The sequence below is a fragment of the Stylophora pistillata genome, chromosome 3 (assembly GCF_964205215.1).
Source record: "Stylophora pistillata chromosome 3, jaStyPist1.2, whole genome shotgun sequence".
Classification (NCBI taxonomy): Eukaryota; Metazoa; Cnidaria; class Anthozoa; order Scleractinia; family Pocilloporidae; genus Stylophora; species Stylophora pistillata.
In genome coordinates this window covers 22,137,938-22,157,907 of record NC_142521.1, presented here as the reverse complement: position 1 = coordinate 22,157,907, position 19,970 = coordinate 22,137,938, and the positions used below count along the sequence as shown (strand labels likewise).

Sequence of the window (19,970 nt, the reverse complement as noted above, 5' to 3'; positions counted from 1 at the left end):
AACAATGATTTTATATAGTACCAACAATGTTTTCTACATGCGGCTAAGTCAAGGGCTAAGGACCGGAAATTTCGTGATATCGTCCGATAACATCAGTGACAAAGGAAGATAGATAAAGCTGGTAATTACATACTGTATGCACAAAGGAAAACTAATGGTGCACAAGTCGCCTCAAAAGGCACACGCATAACCTATGCCACACTGGCAACTCAACAGTGTAGGATCGTAAACGTAATATTTTCAATAAAAATTAAAGTCCAGTGTTTACGTGGCAGTTTCGCTTTCGCATGACAAAAAAGTTTAAAGAAACGCCGCGGCCCAGCGCAAAAATTTTGTTATACAAAAAGTCAGTCGCAAAACCGATCCAAGTAATTTGCACGATCGTGTAAAAGCTCCATTAACCAGTAGTGTTTACAATTACAACCACCTCCCACCTCCCTGAGTAATAACACTCTGCCTCCCACCCCTCCCTCAGAACTTATAGACTGCACCCACCCCTCCCTGATTACTAATGGTGTACTTCCCCCTTATAAATGGTCCAAAAAATGGTCCAAAAAAATGGTCCAAAAAAATGGTCCAAAAAATAGTCCAGTCCAGTCTATCAACAACAAACATATGAAACATATGTATGAACTGCGGTTATGAAACGTATATGTGCACGATCCTTCGCAGTAAAGCACTATTTGAGCAATAGTGAAAATCAGACCTGAAAAAAAAATTTCAGGCCTGTACGGGATTCGAACCACTGACCTCTGCGATACTAGTGCAGAGAGAGCGCTGCACTAGTATCGCAGAGGTCAGTGGTTCGAATCCCGTACAGGCCTGAAATTTTTTTCGGGTCTGATTTTCACTATTGCTCAAATAGTGCTTTACTGCGAAGGATCGTGCACATATACAGTCCAGTCTATGTTTTACCCTATGCCCTCAATTCAGTTACCGTTATTTATTTTTAAACAGAAGTAATGGTACTTTTATAACAAGGTACATTTGTTTTTTGTGCTCCTTATTTATTAATTTTTCTTTTGTACTCTACGATATCGTTTAAGATCAAATATTTCCTTTCTATTCTGATATAGACTCGTTACGAATTTCTCTTGAACACCAACCACCAACAGAAGCGAAAAACTGTTCTGGTACGGTGGAGGAATCAAGGCTGAAAAAAAACGGAACGCCCATGGGAACTGACGAAACCCCCACGCTAGTCAGAACACTATCTGCCGATAAACTACACCCATACATCGAAAAAACTTTAGGTGAATTAAGCCTCGGCACCAACTCTCGGTATGCAGATACAGTGATTGGTACCTTTTCTTCCCCACTGATGACTTCGATTTCGTCAGTGCGACAAAATGACGATTTGCCGCCAATCCAACAGTATGGTGACACAACAGAGACGAGTAACGTAAATAAAATGCCAGCTGTAAGGTCAGAGGAGGTATCCCCAAAATGTGAGTACGCCCAGGAAGCAAATTTGAAAATGATGATTTGCTCGCAGCCTTGGGATATTTTGAAACTATTTGTATCGGCGAAATTCTGCAGTCCTCTTCTAGAGTATTTCACACGTTGATGGAGGGGGTGAAGGAAAAGAGCGCCTTACTTTATAATTACTGTACATTATATAGAACAGTAATTATAGCTGTCTACCTTTGACTATCAAAGGAGAATACGGGGACAATTGATTACATGGTAGATGCTGCTTTATACTTAAACGTATGTCTTTTGATCCTGGCCGACTTAGCAAGAAAAATCAACCCCTTATCTCTGAAGTGATGGCTCACTGTGTTAGCCATGAAGTTGCATCGCTGCCTCCTTGGAGAACTGAGAGAGTTATCCGTCCAAAAACGTATAGTTGATTAACTCGGCACGGTGGTTCGCCTGCATTATCAGTATCCATGTATTGAGAGACTAGAAACAAACTGAGTAGATCCTCTCTAATCTAAGCTTTGCTGAGATCCATAGAGGACGATAAAGAGAATTTCCTAGAGTAAACATAATGCAAGACACGACTTTTAAGCTCTTACCATTATTGTCTTTTATTGGTGCAGGTAAACGAAGGAAATTCGGAACTAAGGTAGAGGTGGATTTCTTCTATCAGCGCGGCTCTGCTTTAGATGCTCACGAAGACAGAGAGGTAGAATTTAAGTCTCTCGCAGGCGCCAGCCCCGGGTCACTCAGATGGAAAATTATGGAGAAGGCTAAAAAGTTCATTTGCGCCTGCTTAAATGCTGACAGGAAAGGTATAATATATTTCGGAGTGGCAGACTCTCAAGAGCAGGGCTCGAAGTTCCGACATGGAGAAATAATTGGACTTGACGTTGAGAATATCAAAGACGATATCAATAAAGCCTTCCAAGATGTCCTTGATCACCACATAAAAAGCGAAGATAGGCTGCTTCAGAAAGGAGGGGAACAAAATTGTGTCAATATCTACTTCATCCCTGTTAAGAGCACGCAAAATTCAAATGATCTTCATGTCATAGAAATTGAGGTGGCTCGAGACTTTCTTTACTGTAAAGATAACGTATATTACTACAAAGTTTGGACCGAGAAGAGCGAGAGCAGGGACTGCACTGGCAAGACAGGCTTGCGAGACTTTTTCAAAGTAAAAGACGAGTGTGTGGAAGCCGCAATTCGTACCAACGGTGCATCTTGCTGTGTAAAACCAAATGAAGTAAAGTGGCAAATACGAGACCCCCTATCTACAAAGTACAAGGAATGGAAACGGGATATCACATTTGGTAATTAAATTATTTCTTGAGGTAGCTAATTGAAAAAGAAAAAAAATACACAGCTTATACGAGACCTGCAATCTATTGATCGGATAGGTAAGGCATCGTGTGGTCAGTTTGGAGACCTCAGCAGTTGTGATCATGACTATGCGAGCAATGGTAAAGGACAGCGGTGTGTCGCAGTATATGTAATTTTCCTATGATCAGAAAGTGATCCGTGAAGAAATGCTCAGTTGATATTAATCATAGCGATCGGATTTTTATTACTTGATCTGTTCCATTGAAGAACACTCCTGTGAAAGTCATCCTTCTTACAACCTTTATCATTATTTGACTTGTTTCACTCTTTTCTTTTCAGGGGGCAGTGGTTTAACTTCTGATGGTAAGTGGCTTCGCTTAAACGCCTGCAGTAACAATTTGTTTGATGCATAAATGATTTCCAATGTGCCACTTTGCGATTTAGTTGGAATTAGGCTTGAAAAAGTATTCCTTGGTATTTTTCGAACTTGGAAAGTGCATGACTTACTACAGGATACAGCACAAGTGTCATTGTTCGTGCACCGTAGACTCAAAAAGTTTCATCGCGATTTCCCTAGCTTATACAATGTAATATAATTCAATCTCTAAGAAAATGACTCAAGCATTCTCGTTCCTTTTTTTTTACCTTTGAAATCAGTTTTTCAGGTCCCTATACTTATTTCTGCGCATACTTATCAGTTTCAAAAATTGCTCATAAGGCCATGTGCCCCCTTAAGACGATGTGGCATCAGTATTTACAGTGTAACGAGTTGCATCGCTAGTTGTCACATTATGCGCGTAAAAACAGCTTGTCACTAGGAATGATTCTTTGTTGCCACAAAATATACTGTTGTCTCCGTACACATTCAAAGATTTAAAAAAAGACGTCCAGCCACTCTTCCCATCCCAAAAGAAATGAACGGAGTATTTTTGAAACAAAAATCCCGCATTTAACGATTACAGGTCTGAGCACCAATGACGGTGACCTCCAGAAGTTCAGCACGATAGTCAGAGAGCGTTTACGTGACCTTAACCTTCAAGAGTATCGCTACATTCTTGTTGCCAACAAGCTACCTCCTGAGTACAGAGGGACTTCAAAATTATCTTTTTTGCAAAACATTCCTTGGGTGGCCGTATTCGATCTCTTCGATGCTGCCTCAAAGGAAGATGGCTTATACTTTTCTTGCAACGAGGTGGGCGACGGCGCGCGTGCAAACATCAAGACCCTCCACGATTTTAAGGATGTGTCCTCAGGTTCCATTGGTGACAAGGATTGTCCCCTTTCCTTGAGAGGGACTACTTGGATTTTAAAGGAGCCAAATAGAATGGAGGAAGAAGATTGGATCACATGTTCAAAGGACTATTTGTACCGAACATTGACTGCCTACATGGAGAGCTTTCCCTCCGGGCGACTAATGTTTGTTTTCCTTGGATTTGCAGAAAATGCCGTTCTCGAAATGTCAGACATCGCAGAAAGCTGCTTCAGCATACTTGGTGAGGAAATTGCCCGGAAATCTGTCACCATTATAAGCGAAAATAAAGCGGTCGCTGATGCTTTTATCAAGGCTTCTAGGTCACCTCTGGTTAGAAAACAACTTAGAGAATGTTCCATCACCGGAATATCTTGGGATCTACTAAAAGAAATTGTTAAAGAAATGGTCGGACCTTTTGAGTTTCAAGAAAGAGGTGCTACCACAAAACTTCCCCATATCACCGGCCTAAAAGAAATTCTCAACAAAGTTATCAACTCCTGGGTTGATCTTGAAGTCTACTGTCCAGAACCTCAGAATCTATTGCCACGTTTGACTAAGGACATTGAAAAAGTCAGAGATGCCTTCTACAAAGGTGCACAGTGTAACCAGGTAAACCTTTTCCATGACCACAGCATTCAGAGAACCCTGGAGGAGGAAATAACTCGAAAGATTGACCAAGCCCTAAACTCCCTCAGTGAAGCAAGAGGTGATCGTAATTGCTACGTCAAGACCGTTACTATCCCCTACGAACCGGGGTCTGGTGCAACGACTCTGTGTCGGAGAATTTTGTGGAAGAAGCGGAAGGCCTGCCGTTGTGCACTTGTCAAGGCTATCACAGCCAGTACCGAGTTTCAGATCAAAGAACTCCAACGTAAAGGTTACGAAAGGATGAAGCCTAATTATTCACCTCCCGTTCTGGTACTTATTGACAATTTTCCTCAGATCGACACTCAACGTTTGTCAAAGGGTCTCACCTCAATGGAGACAAAATGTGTCATACTCTCCACCGTTCCCATTGAAAAGTCAGGCCCTGATTTATATTTTGACATTAAGCCCCTGAAACAACTGGATCCGAACGAAACGCAGCTTGTGAAGAACATCTTAATGAACATTACTAAAGATAGCGAGAAACGGAAGAAAGGCGAAGAGGTCCTTGAGCGCGAAAAGCGATTTATCTGGTTTGGGTTGGAGCTTTTTGGCAGAAAATACGTCAAGATAGAGCAACGGCTTCAGAATCACATCGATAGTACTTTGGCCACCCTGGGAAGTTCCCATTCATTACACGAAAAGCTCCTCAACTTCTGCTGCTTTCTTCACTTCTACAGTAATAGCCGCTATATCTTGCCTCATCCCCTAGTGGTTGATTTGCTTTACAAAGAGAGCAATGATGGCGAGGAAGAGCATCAAAGAAAGGATCTTATTCATGACCTGTTCGGAGGACTTCTCCTTGAAGGGTTCGACGAGACCCATGGGTATAGCGGTTGGCAACCTGCCCATTACCTAGTGAGCGAAGTTGTGAAGTCAAGAATGGATGTTGAAGAAATTGCCCTTCAACTACTGGAAAACGCAGAGGAAGGAGTAGCCTACGTGAACAAATTTTTGAGACAGCAGCTCTTCCAGATTTTCCTAGATCGGAAGAGAATTTCCGAACCAGTTTGCCTATCGAAAGAAAGAGGAACAGATGACGACATTATTGGTTCAGATATTGAAACCGACCCCTTCGGGTTTTATGAAGTTCGCACGAGGTACTCCCCCTTGATATTAGACATAAAGGCACAAGATGATGGCAATCGCAGGACTTTAAAATTTCTAATTGCGACCTGCCGGAAGGCCAACCAAACAGAGTATAAAGCATACGCCTGGCAACAGCTGGCAAGATTCATGGGCTATGAGATGCGGTCCGAAGAACTTAAAAGAACCGATATCCTGCATGAGCTCCTTTATAACGTCATGGTAGAAAGTGAAGTGGGAGAGAAGAGATCTTCTAGACCTAAAACTGGGATTGAAGCAGCGCACATTGCTGTGGATATTGCTATCAACCAGCAACCAAGCTATAGTCATCATTATACAACAAAAGGCGTTCTCTACGTTTTACAACTGAGAGATTACAACGATCAAGATGGTACTAGTCTCGTGTCTCACCTTCCCGATGTCATTCACATATGCCGTAACGCGCTGGAAGTGTATGACCAAGCAATTAAAATGATGCAGTCACTCAACTACTACTCAATGATCGGGAAAATTCAAGTGATCGTATTGCTGTTGAAAATTGTAAAGGGCTTACCGTGCTTTCTTCTCGACAGTAACCTTTTATCACGTTATTTAAATAGAGAAGAAATTCCTAAGGGGATGAAAGAAGTACTTTTGCCAGATGACCATAAATACGTCCAGGGTCTCAGTCGAACAACTCTAGACCTACTGAACAAACTCTTCGGGGATTTCAAATACCGGCAGTTAACCACGTATGATGAAAATGAAATGAATGGTATAAGAAGTGCACTAATAAGAGCTTGCAAGTTGCGGCGACAATTCTACGAGATTACTGAATTTGACAGAAGCGACCTAGTAGATGTTAAATTGCCTTTGTCGCCAGTCTTGAAAGGAGCACCTGACCTCCTTCCACAGATAGTGCAAGATACTCTTTTCAAGCGCCGTGAGACATTATATAGTGGGTGGTCTAACCTTGATGATGAAGTAGTTTCGTCAATTTATCGTCTTCTTAAGCCAGTATGCTTGAAGGATAATGGGAATCACGATGACATGGTGATTTTCTCGAGGGCGTGCCTTCGACTGCGAAGTGAAGAAAAGCCACCAGTGAAAGAGCTCGATGATGTTGTACAAAACTGGGTACAGAGGTTTCCAGACTCAGAGTGGGCACACTTGTTTAATTGCATGATCCACTTCCCCTTACCAAATGGTAGTCTGGCACCGTATGGTTCTAAAACATTGGCTTCTGTTAAGGAATGTCGTCGGATTGCTCAAGAGAGAACAAGCTGGAAAGTTCGGCTTTCGGGGGCTGAATACTTCCTTGGAAAGGGAAAGGGCCTTTCCGCAATTGTAAGCAGTCAAAGGTTTCCTACTCTAGAGAGAAAAGGGAGGAACAAGACTCACTTCTGGAGAAGCAAAGAAGTCTCCGACGTACTCTTGCGTGTGAAGGGTCAAAAAGAAGCTAAAGGTATCATTATTTATCATGGAATTAAGCTTCGCTTTGACGACATGCTCTATCCCAAACCAAGCAGGGACAACTTATGGTTTTATGTCGGATTTTCCGTGACTGGTCCGTATGCATTCGATCCAATAGACGAAGACACTTATTCTACTATCAATGGAGACCTAGAAGAGAAGGAGCAGATGAATGAGATGTCTACAGGAGAATCAAACGCCAATTGTAACAGTGTTTCTTCTGCCGTTAATCAAGATGGCAACGAAGCAATTGACTCGGAGAGCAATGCACAGAGAAATTCAATGTTGATAAAGCAAGAGACTTTTAATTTCACTGAGGTAACTGGTTGTAAACCGACTGACACAAAAACACCTACTAAATACTATGGTGATTCTCATGTTGCGCCTGGCAACATGTCTTCTTGCGCAAAATCAGAAGCCCCTCCTGCGACACTTCCGAAAGTTTCAGGTACAGGATTTCGGATTGTGTCCGACGAAACAGCCTCACCTTCGTATGCAACAGCCGTTAAATACGGAGTAGACGGAGAAAAAGAATCAGCAGAAAGTCACAATAGTCCATCCGTAGCTGCGCCGGCTAAGTCCCAAACGGTCAGCAGACTTAAAACCGTCACGGGGAAACAGGGCCAAAAGAAGCGCAAATTTCAGCCAACAGGCATTGATGACAAAGGAAAGCTTCATCATGGGGTGTTGGTTCTTGGAGAGTACAAGTCCAAGGAATGCAAAATTCACACAAACCCTAGTTCCCAGCTTCACGATATCGATCGCTGCACGTTTGCTCATTCGTGGCGGGGGGATACTTGCCAGTTTGTATGTACCAAGTGCACGCAAGATGAGAAGAAAGTTTGCCGACAAAGAAAGGAACATAAGCGATTTATATGGAACTTAGGCCCCTACCTTAACGAGGATGGTAGGATCTGGGAAGAATCTTGCCCCTAACTGTAAAATTGGCTCAGTCTCCATGGATTTTAAATTTCTGCACTTTTCCTCAGCAACACGTTGAACGAACAATTGATACCAATTGCAATGATCTGAGCTTGTTTACTGAAGTCATGACCAAAGACTGAAGGAAAGCATGTGCAATTCTTAACTGAGCTGTTTATACAGACACCTTTTAATTCACTTATTCACTTTTTTGTGCTAATTACATGTCATCTTATTCAGAACAAATGCAGCGCAATTCGCCTGGCTGAACTACCGCGTCTGGCCCTATTTTTCCTTTTCTGTGTTCCTGCTATGCGAAAGACTTGACCACCTGCCTCCATCTTTACAGTCCTGCCGCCCTGGTCGATAGGTTGCCACATATAGAAGTTCTGACATCACTGGTCCATAACAAGGCGCCGGGATAAATTCAGGTTAAACGAAAAGCTTTGTTAAGTTAGAATTAGGCTGTATAGATGGCCCAGACCGGAAACGAGCTGTTTCTAGGTCAAGTTGCCATTTACTAACGTCTCGTCAGACCAAAGATCGCAAAAAAATTGCAGGACACAATTGAGTGGCTGATGAAGCCGAAGAAAATTCCAAGAAGCCTAAATTTCAAGTAAGCTTTAATTAATGCTTTCCGTCAGGTGCTAGGCAGGCAAAAAGTTTATTCAATCCGAACGTTTTTATATGGGGCAGAATTTCTTAAGAATAATAAAGTTTAATCAGAAATCAACTGGATATCTGTGAAATATTTTTTGATCACAGTGAAAGCAATGGTAGAAGCCGGCGCAAGGTACACTTTTTCTTATTGCCGCGCCTGTGTTCTTGCACTTTGTTGAAAACAAATTGCAACAACTTCTGTTTTTCCCAAGAATAAATTGCTGGAGGTTACATCGTTGGGACTTTTTGATGGAGAAGAAGCGAACATTCCTTGGTAAGGTATACTTACCTCTCAGCGTGCAAAAATTAGCGAATTGAACGCAAGCTAGTAATTGAGAAGAAAAATTACGAGATATAGCTACTTAAACCGATTCATTCAAAGGGTGAAATATTCCGTAAGCATGATGCAGTAGGATGGAATTATTTGCGGTAAGATGGTAACGTTGTCGGAGGAAAAATAATGGTCACAAAGTTTCTTTATATGCTCTTCTACGGCATTCAAGTCTTCTCCCGAATTTACTTTAAAGGTGTTCCTTAAATCGGGTCTCCAGCTTTCTACCAATTTCAGCGATATAGACAACTTATCTAAATTTTACATGTTACAAATATTTTTTTTCTAATTAAGTCATGTGAAATTAACATATGGTTTTTCAAATGAATTCAAACTTTATCCTACGGAAGAGAGCATCACTATAAAACTTGTAGTTCTTCTCATTGCTATAACAATTATGCTACACCAGTAGCCACATGCAGTTTTGGACTGTCTATTTTTCACTTAAGACTATATCTCTACCGAAGATTTTGTGATCACCAACAACAATTGGTATTTGTAAAGAAATTACTGAACGATTTAGCGATACTTATCGCTAACAGAACCGTCATTTCAAGAAGAATGCAAAATTAAATTTGAGGATTTACATGGAAGTGTTACTGAATTCAAAGTGATTTTTTTCTGGTTAGTTGGAAAAGAACTGTAACGTTTATCAAACAGAAGAGTTTTGAGACATACGTTTGCTGTATGGCTATCCGATTTGGTTTTTCACCTACAAAATACTTTTGCTAGAAGGAGAAACGCCTAAATATGAACTTCACGGATGACCAATGTATGATCATCTTTTCAGTACTAAATGACAAAATTGTGTCTTAAGAGCGAAGCCTATGTCTCCCACGAAGAACTCATGAGAGTCTCTCTTGAAATTCCTGCATTTTCCTTTCTACTGTTCGTTCTTTTCACAACTGCCACTTAAAGTTGTGTGGAAGAACTTGGTGCCTTGTTATTCAGCCATTGATCAACAGAAAACCAAATATCCGTACGCTAGACATGTATCTTGTCTTAATTGGTGGTGCCAAGGAGGACATCTGGTAATAAAACGTTTAACAACAATCTGTTATTACCTGTTTCTTGGCCAGGTTTTGTACCTCTAAGTTTGTGCACAGATGTACCAAGCCAGATAACACATGGAAACATACGATGAAGCCGGACTTTCTGGACCACAATGGGAACAATCAGAGATCACTTCGATCAAGCCAACGAAACACAACGGAGAAAGTTTTATTTGTAGCACTATCGTTGATGACGTAGAGAGTTCCTTTAGCAGAGAATTGCAATGAGTGATGTGGTAACAGCTTATATTAGACAAAACTTATGACACTTTACCTCGATCCTTAAGGTTTAGGCTTGGAGTTATAGATTTTGTCTTTCTAAAAGAAACAAGAACGGATTAGTTTTCAAAATGTATCAGCAAACTGCAACAAAAACAGGACAACAACATGGCCTAAGATTTCTAGTATGCAGAATCACTTCTGGTTTTCGCGGTTCATTTTCACTGTTGAGACGATCGACACCACACCCAGGGCACCAGTCAAAATGTATCGGGTTTCTCGGAAACATTTAGACATATAAGGTTTTGTTGCTTGCCATTTTCCCCCATCTTTATGCGGTAGGCGAAGTAAAATCTCAGATCACCCTTACAACAAAATAGGTTAAGTCCCAGTACCTTGAATCATTTGTATTATGCACAGAGCCCATATTAAACAACAAACATATGAAATACATATATATGGACTGCGGTTATGAAACGTATATGTGCACGATCCTTCGCAGTAAAGCACTATTTAAGCAATAGTGAAAATCAGACCTGAAAAAAGTTCAGGCCTGTTTCATAACCGCAGTTCATATATATGTATTTCATATGTTTGTTGTTTGATTTATCATCTACGGGTTTATGTCGAATTAATTTGATGGCCTGCTCCCAGTTGGCTTGTTAGCTCAAATGGTAGAGCGCTGCACTAGTGTCGCAGAGGTCAGTGGTTCGAATCCCGTACAGGCCTGAATTTTTTTCAGGTCTGATTTTCACTATTGCTTAAATAGTGCTTTACTGCGAAGGATCGTGCACATATACGTAAGAGCCCATATTGTTATGCGGTGACTTTAACATCCATGTCGATGTACAGGATAATCCCAATGCTGAATCGTTTGTGGACCTTATTGATTCATTCGGACTTGCAAAGCATGTGCACTTTGCAACTCATGTTCATGGACATACACTGGATCTAGTTTTCACCAGAAAAATGGACAATATCATCCTCGACACACCGATTTCAGGCTCTTTTTTTTATCCGACCACGTGACTATGTTGTTTAACTTAAAAGGTTCCAAGTCAGAATCCTCTGTCAAGGAAATGTGGTTTCGGAAAATTAAATCGATTGATCTTCCCAAGTTTAAGAATGATCTTTGTAATTCAGAATTGTTGCTAAACACCCCTAGGGACCTTGCTGGTCTTGTTGATTGTTTTAAGGGAGGCAGCGTGGTCGAGTGGTCAGCGTGTCGGACTCGCAATCCGTCGTTCCCGGGTTCAAGTCACGCTCTGACCACTCCCTGGATTTGTTTCACGGTGGCTCCGAGTTCAAATCCTTGGCCATGCTTGTAAATAGCCAACTGGTTTGCCTCCGGCCAGTTGGGATTCTTAACAAAATTATGTTCAATTTGAATTATTTGTTTACAGCCCACAATGTAAACTACTGGGTTACCTGTAATTGTGTTAGCAACTCAAGTTAATTTGTTTTTTTTTTTTAATACTTCTTTGAAGTCCATCATTGATAATCACGCACCTTGGCGGAGGAGAAAGATGATTCAAAGAGCTCAAGCTCCATGGTTATCTGATGAGATCAGATCTGCGAAGCTTGACCGGAGAAGAGCCGAGCGTAATTAGAGGGCTACAAAGTCTGCATCAGACCGAAGATCATTTAAATTTTTTAGGAATAAAGTTGTCTTTCTCATGGATAAGTCTCGTTGCGGATTCTACACAAATTTCATCAGCAACATTTCTGGGGATCAACGCAAGCTTTTTGCTGCTACAAAGAAACTGTTAAATCAGTCAGCAAAAACGCTCTTTCCACCGCACTGTGACAAATTTGCCTTGGCGAATGACATGGGGTCGTTCTTTGTCAAGAAAATACTGGATCTTTGTGTTAACCTTGATGAAACTGAGAATTCATACAGCAGTATTAACCACCATTACTCTCACCGTTCTTCGTCCTTTACTGCTTTTCACCGTGTACACGTGGCCTATTTAAGGAAACTTGTGCTTAGAGCACCGACAAAATCTTGTTCACTTGACCCCGTTCCTACTAACATCATGAAAGATTGCCTTGATGAGTTACTCCCGATATTATCAACCATGATAAACTTGTCGCTTGAATCCGGATTTTTCCCCGATAATTGTAAAGACTCAGTTGTTACACCGCTGTTAAAAAAAACAAGGTCTTGACTTAGTCTTTAAAATTTTCGACCAATCAGCAATCTTTCCTTCATTTCAAAATCAGCTGAAAGAGTGGCAGCTGATCAGATACAATGCTACTTAAACGAGAATGATCTTTTTCCTTCACTGCAATCAGGCTATCGACAGCACCACAGTACAGAAACCGCCCTCCTTAAAGTCAAGAATGACATTTTGATGAACATGGAAGATCAGTGCGTCACGTTGCTTGTGCTTCTTGATTTAAGCGCCGCGTTTGATACCGTTGATCATCGTATTCTCTCGCATCGCTTTCAATCTGATTTTGGAATTTCAGGTTCTGCACTTAACTGGTTTGAATGGTACCTCTCTAACAGAACCCAGCGTATCTCTATAGACGGAGTCCGATCGAATATCTTTAATCTTGAATTTGGAGTTCCACAAGGAAGCTGTCTCGGGCCGTCTATTATTTTCTCTTTACGCCAGCAAGCTTTTTAGGATCATCGAAACACATCTTCCCAATCCCCATTGTTATGCAGATCACACACAACTGTACATCTCGTTTAGACCAGGAAATGACATGGAGGAATTCGCTGCCTTAACTGTCATGGAATCATGTATCGCTGACATTAGTCATTGGATGCAAACGGACAAGTTAAAACTGAATGCCGATAAGACAGAATATCTTTTGATTGGAACGCGACAACAACTTCAGAAAGTCAGTAACAGCATCTTATCGGTTGGCGACTCCAAAATTGCTCCATTACTTGAAGTTCGAAACTTAGGAATCTGGTTTGATTCGAAGATGAGTATGCTTAGTCATATTAACAGAACTTGCTCATCAGCATTCTATCATCTTTACAATATACGTAGAATTAGGAAATATCTAAGTCGTTCAGTTACCGAAACATTAGTTCATGCCTTCAAAACCAGTAGAATAGATTATTGTAACAGTCTAATATATGGCCTCCCGAATTCACATATCATGAAACTCTAACGGATACAGAATGCCGCAGCTCGGTTGGTCACTGGATCACCAAAATACTGCCATGTTACACCACTACTTTTTCACCTTCATTGGCTCCCGATTAGTTACCGTTTAAAGTTTAAGATTCTCCCTTTGACATTTAAGTGTTTATATGGTCTAGCCCCTAACTATTTGACTGATTTAATTAGCATCAAAAGGCGATCCAGGTGCTCTCTTAGGTCAAACGAGTCTTTATTACTCGAATTATCAAGCACCAGGACCCGTCCAACCGTTGGTGATCGTGCCTTCCAATCACCTCATCTTTGGAATGCATTACGTTCGACAATTCGTAACATAAAGACATTGGACACTTTCAAGACTGCTATCAAAACTAATTTTTTTAATCTAGCTTTCAAATAGATTTTTATTTTTACTCGTGTTTCTTATTCACTTAGCTAGGCTATTGTTTTCTTTGAGTACATAGACTCGTAGGCTCCATTAGGTTCTTATATCTTAGTTACTTTTGCCATAATTTTATCTTACGATATTGTGAAGCGCGACTGAATATATTCATATAGAGGTCTGCGCTATGTAAATTATTAAGTCAGCACTAACTGTGTGGTCCATAAGATAGCAAAGCCTCTCCCAATCACCGTGGTGTGAAACGATTAGAGGCATTGTTCCCCTTTCTGTCGATGGGATGTTAGTCCATTGCAAGTGACCCCCCTATAATTTTCACAGCTCGTTGGAATCCTTTTACACTTCTCAGTAAAAGGAGGTCGGATACTGAGTGAATAGAGCTCCAAGCCACAACACAATGACTCGTCAGATCTCGAACCTGGGCCGGGCCACTCTTGCCCCCCCCGGGGGGGCTTTAGTTACAGAACCACTACGTGTCCCACTAACAAATTTGACTTCAAACTGCATACTAACCTCTCTCAGTTCTCCAATTTGATATTTAGAGAGAATCTTTTGAGCTTCAATCGAGTGGCTTATGTCTTGGAATACAGTTGTAGCATCCATACCTGAAATGAGCCGGCGTTAGTTCAAGTTATTCCAGCTGAGTAATATAATATCTGTACCAAGTTAGACTAATCATGACGATGGAACACGCAGAGAGCAAATTTACAATTTTAATTTAAAAAAACTAAGGCTTTATTGGTTTTATGAGCTCTATTGATATGTTCTAAAAAAAGAATCGCTCTTCAAGTAAAGAAAAGACAGAGTTGTTTTACCCCGGTTTCAATTCATATTAAGTTCAAAGATACTTTGCCATTCGGGCTAAATGGCGAAAATTTCCTCAATGAAATACTTCAGTCGTACTTTATTTTCATCTGAAGATTTTCTACCTACTCACCTGCGTGTTCTAGAATGATTTCCCTTCCTCCTGGATGCTGATGAAGACCGAAAAATAAATCAACAAGCTCAACTGGAGAAAGATAATTTTTATACATTCTCTTACGTCATATCTACAGACAATAAATTTTAAACGAATAAACAAGAAATAAAGTTGTTTCACTTATCCTTGGAATGCTCGATGCAGAAATGTGCAGAGCAAAATAATAAATTTTATATATGTAGAAGTGACGTCATAACCACAGACAATAGTTTTATGCGCTCTTGTCTTTATAAGGGCAGCTCAGGAATATGCATATTAAAACAATTAACGGTTCGGTTTTCGTATGATGGCGATAATTATCAAGGCCTCAGTTCCTCATCGGCAGATAACACAAACTGCGGTCTTGATAAGTACCGCCAGCATGCTCAACCTCAGCCAATAATTGTTAATTAACTTTACAAATATATGTGGGTCAGACTTGCATTAAGTGTGCTATCACTATAAAATGTATAAAACTCGATAACCAAACTGGTCTGTGGTCGCAAGACGAACTGTTTTCTATTCGTTTTGGAAGTATGACCACGTTTATCGAGGTAAACAAGTCGCAACATTTCAAGCTACATTGCGTCAATGGGAAAATATTTCTAACTTGGTTGACGAGATTTCATCAGTCGCAATTAGCGAGTCAGCTAAGACCCATTTTCGAATTTCCTTACGCACCTAAAACTCAAACCAGCGATGAGAGTTACGTTATAACTTTATTCAGTTGCCTGAACTTAAAGTCGAAAGTATTAATACTTCGCAGACGAAACTCAGCTTTTCAGGACTGTTAACTAAATATACCGTGGAGCTCCGAATTGGCTTCAGGAGCCTACTGGAATTATGTACTTTTAATTTGTTTTAATCATCATTTTCGACAATTTACCAGATTAGTTTTCATAATTTTTATTTCAATCATTTTGGTCATACAGTCATGCAGGGTCTTAAGTTATGTTTTACCCTCACTAAATAAAGTTGGATATTGTCACCACTATATAATCAGGCTCGGTTACAAAATAGAGAGTTTAAAGAGCTCTGATATGGGCTCAAACGAAGCTGCCTCCCTCGGCGCTCCTATTTGTAAAAAGGTCCTCTTATGACAGGTGTCCAACTGTAATTCTTTATAATGGCCTGAATAAAATTTCGCAAGGGGCAGATTTAAGATGCTGTTTGAGAATTGAAGGATACTGCATTGGAAGCCATGTACGAACAATCTTCTTGTACAAAACACAAATTTATTTAATCCTCATCACATAAATCATTAACCAACCTCGTCCAAAAAATTGGTCACATCATACACTTTATCCCGAATAACAATCCAACAGGAAGACATGTCAGTGTGAAGAGAAACTTCCATCAGGGAAAATACTTTTGATTTCATTGGAATTATTGTCATCCTTTGAATGCTTTGAATGCTGGGTCCATCAACCAATGCGAAAATAGTGAACTAATCCTGGAGGAAAGAAAAAAAAAACAACCTGGAGGAAAGAAAAAAAAAATCTGGTAACGTTGAAAGATGTACAAATCGAGAAATAGAATCAATGCTTTCCATGTCCCCTGCGAGTGAATAACTCTACATTACTTTGATAGACTGATAGAGATAGATAGATAGATAGTTTATTAGAATATCGAACATGGCAGTCCGTAGACTGAATTGCGTTACAATTACTAAGAACTAGGAAAAAATGAGTTCCAAATACAAATTGAAATTATAATAAAACCATAAATGCGATGGAGATCGCGATCTTTCACCCAATGCCACATACACTGCGGAACTTAAAACGTTTCCTTTTCGAGGATGGCTAAACTTAACCATTTGTCGTCGGTGCTGGGTAAGAATTTTGGGGTAAAGAATCGCAGAGCGATGCTAAGCTACATACAGACCGAAGGAGAATCGCATAGGCGCAATTTTACAACTTACCTTCCATCATTCATGCTCTATATTTTCCCTTAAAACATCCATACATTATTTATATCTGCTTGAGTTGCAATTCTCAATACAGTGTAATTACTTAGATAATATATCATTTGCGCTGTAACCGTCTTTACTAATTACACTTTGCAGTCATTTTCTCCTGGCTCAAAGCTTGAAAATTAACGTCCTTTAAAATGAAAACTTTTAACACTCTTTAGTATCTTTTGCATACCTGGCCTGGCAACCACAGATGAACTGTTTGTCATTGAGGACTGTCATAGTACCTTCTACTAACGTTCCGAATGTAAAACTAGCATTTTAAACAAGAAAAGGCGTTTAAACTGTTAAAACTTCGAAATTTCTCATAAAGCAACATCTTTGAAACAAACTTTTCTTGATTACTTGCGGATATATTTGGTTTCGCGAATATTCACTCTGACGTAAAGCAATAACAGATAGGAATGACCTGCTTTAAATAATTAAACCATCATACAATAGCATTATCTACGAAATGTAGTGATATATTTGATAACAGGATATATTTGTAACAGGATTAATTGGTCGAATGAATTTGTCAGATTTGATATTTGGAAAGAATCATCCAATCTAAACCAAAACAATCCAAACAAATAAAACTCAGTAAAAATGTTTATTCATGCATTAACGCTTTAAAAAGAATCGGACATCATTCAAGATAAATTTGGCCGACTGTATTTGTTGTTCCAATCATTCTGCTACTATGAATTATTCAAAAGCTGGGTCAAGCATGCAAAATTGATCATACAGAGCGTAGAAATACTATGTTAAGACTTCGATCGCTTGCGACTAGCCCACAAATTGAGCCTGAAGTTTACTTTATTTTTTCGGTCTAGGGTCAGTTGAACAGGGTTTACGATTCATTACTTAGTTTCCTAGACCAGGCGTTTCCCTGAACAACATGTCTTCTTTTCAAGTGTAAGTTTCAGCGATCATTTTTCTGTGTGGCACTAGCAATTATCCTAAATCAAACTCTAAAATGTTTCCTCTGAGTATGTTAGAGTATGTTTGTATGTTAGAGGTGGCTGAGTGAGCGCGATTATGGGGGGCGGAATGGTTCAAAAGGTTTTCAAAGATCTTATGAGTCGCCTCTACACAAAACTTCCCAACTTAGAAGAGGCTTTGCTAACAACATGTTTCGTGGGAACACGATTTCAGTCTAGATGAAATAAGCATTGTAACGGTCAGAATAGATTTTACAAATCTTCACTTTTGACTAGAATATTTCCGAATTGTTTGGACACCGAGATTATCCAAATACCGATACTTGCATCGCACAACAACCACAAGCAGGAAATTTCGCCCACATGTATGAAACACTCTTTCAAGTAACCGCGCTTTGGCGATAAAATTTACCGCGTGTGAACATAACAGAGGCCCAATTCGTCTCTAACTAAACCACACACATTTGTACAGAGCCTTCATTTTGCACTTGCAAGGGTCTTTTCTTGACCGTACTGTGGAAGTTGCCTACGGATCTATTATCAAATCAAATGGCGTCGTTATCGAATGGAAGATTACACTAGAGCGATATTGACTCGCGTAAACGCTCTTTACAATACTCAAGTGAATATGTAAACTTCAATATTCACCTTTTTCAAAATTTAATGTTACGCGCGACACCAATAAACAAAGACTCCGTTATTGTCAAAGCAACAAAACTTTCTAAATGTCTGGATTTCTTTCTAAACTTCTAGTAGACATGCGCTCTCTAACAAAAAATTTCCCGAGCCAATCATTCTGTATAAAAATTGAAAGAAAGTGAATGAATTTAACTTACTAAAAAGCTAATAATCTGAGATAAAACAAAACAAGTTTAGTTGATTCTTTATACTTGACCTTCGCTGGTCAGCAGTTTTGTTCTGTTGATTATAGCTTCGCTGTCTGGCGAATAATTCCGCACATGGAGCAGAGTTTGTATGTAGTTTGTGGTAGCGCACTCACTGATGAATGTAACCAAAAACCTAGATCTCTGGCCAGAAATATGAATTTTATATAAATCAGTGTTTTGATACCGAAAGAATGTTATTTGTCAAATCGCAACTGACTTAAAAATATTATTTGGAAGACAGCCTCTCTTATCCTTTAAAAAAATACCGTGAACTCGTGCACTGAACAACCAGTCTGAAATGTGGCCATAGTTGTGAAAGATTGCATAAGACTTCATCTTTTTTCCAGTTTGTTTGGCGGAATAAACGGTCGTGAAACTTGAACGTAAGATGACCTCAATATCATTATACTAATGATTCTTACTCAAAATAATCGAAAGTGAAACTATACTAAGTGCGATAAAAAAGAATTATGTAATACAAATCGTAGAAATGAGTTACATAATGCAATATGAGAGTCAAAGAGGGCACATATCACAAAAGAGAAACTAGACTTTTCTGCACAAAACGTAAAATAAAATTTGCTTTCATGTTGTTGGACAATAATTTAACAGAGCATATGATGAAATTTTCTATGCAGCAATCCAAAAGTTTCAGCTAGTTCTCGTTACTCACCTTGTTTCAAAGGAGTCGATCAAGTCTCAAGAGTTGTCGTGTCTGTAAAGCGCCGTAATATTATCGTAAATTTCTCAATTAAAGCTTCGTCGTTTGCAAAATCATCAGGCATGAAAGCGGGGGTTGAACTGCGCCACAGCAATTTAAAATATCAGCCAGGATAACAAAAGGCCACATTGTTACTTGACGCGGGGCTACTCATATTAATGCAGAAACATTTCAATAAAAGGGCGTGATGGAGGTGTGTCAAAGCCTGTACGTTGATTGGATAGAAGAAATGTCATACGATTCAATATTGTCACGCAAGGTTAATAGAGCCACATCACAGTTTGCGAAGTTGAGAACCTTTAGCCACGTGAGTCCCTTACAGTCTGTGTCGCTACTTTTCAATGTTAAAAATTCTCGTCCTTTCCTGATTTCATATTTCCATTTTGATGTTTTAATAATAATCAGTGGTTTCGGGAAATTTTGCGTTTTACGAAAGGAATTTCGAATTGTATTAACCTGTCTAAAAAAACTTCAGGCATATCAAATGATTTATCAGTGATCGAACCCAGAAATGGATTCCAATTCGAGTTTTCATTGTGATAAAAGCACCTCATCACTGGTGATTTTTCGTGTCTTAAAAGGCTATAACTTTGATGCACAGTATGTATTTTGTCAAAAAAC

At 39.7% G+C, this 19,970-nt stretch overlaps 2 protein-coding genes across 7 annotated transcripts in view; one reads left to right on the top strand and one right to left on the bottom strand.

The window, feature by feature from the left end:
- Nucleotides 1–8,840, top strand: part of LOC111340816 (sterile alpha motif domain-containing protein 9-like) — a 36,821-nt gene extending 27,981 nt beyond the window's left edge. For both annotated transcript variants that reach the window (XM_088753288.1, XM_088753289.1), the window contains 4 exons: nt 1,077–1,448; nt 2,046–2,738; nt 3,088–3,111; nt 3,711–8,840. In XM_088753288.1, the coding sequence (XP_088609414.1) occupies nt 1,077–1,448; nt 2,046–2,738; nt 3,088–3,111; nt 3,711–8,119 (5,498 nt within the window). In that variant the 3' untranslated portion in view covers nt 8,120–8,840. The remainder of the gene's footprint in view (nt 1–1,076; nt 1,449–2,045; nt 2,739–3,087; nt 3,112–3,710) is intronic.
- LOC111340821 (uncharacterized) overlaps nt 1–19,502 on the bottom strand; it is a 26,886-nt gene extending 7,384 nt beyond the window's left edge. For 2 of the 5 annotated variants that reach the window (XR_015998706.1, XM_088753292.1), the window contains exons 1-5: nt 19,302–19,499; nt 16,117–16,324; nt 14,826–14,862; nt 14,402–14,493; nt 10,422–10,465 (exon numbers count right to left, since the gene is read on the bottom strand). Coding sequence is in view for 4 of the 5 variants with exons in the window: in XM_088753292.1 (XP_088609418.1) it covers nt 10,430–10,465; nt 14,402–14,493; nt 14,826–14,862; nt 16,117–16,242 (291 nt within the window). In the remaining variant the exon portion in view is untranslated. Of the gene's footprint in view, nt 1–8,749; nt 10,124–10,421; nt 10,466–14,401; nt 14,494–14,825; nt 14,863–16,116; nt 16,325–16,993; nt 17,233–19,301 lie in introns of those variants that run through there. The other 3 variants (XM_022947733.2, XM_088753291.1, XM_088753293.1) reach the window with 3 other exon arrangements.
- Nucleotides 19,503–19,970: the final 468 nt, after the last annotated feature.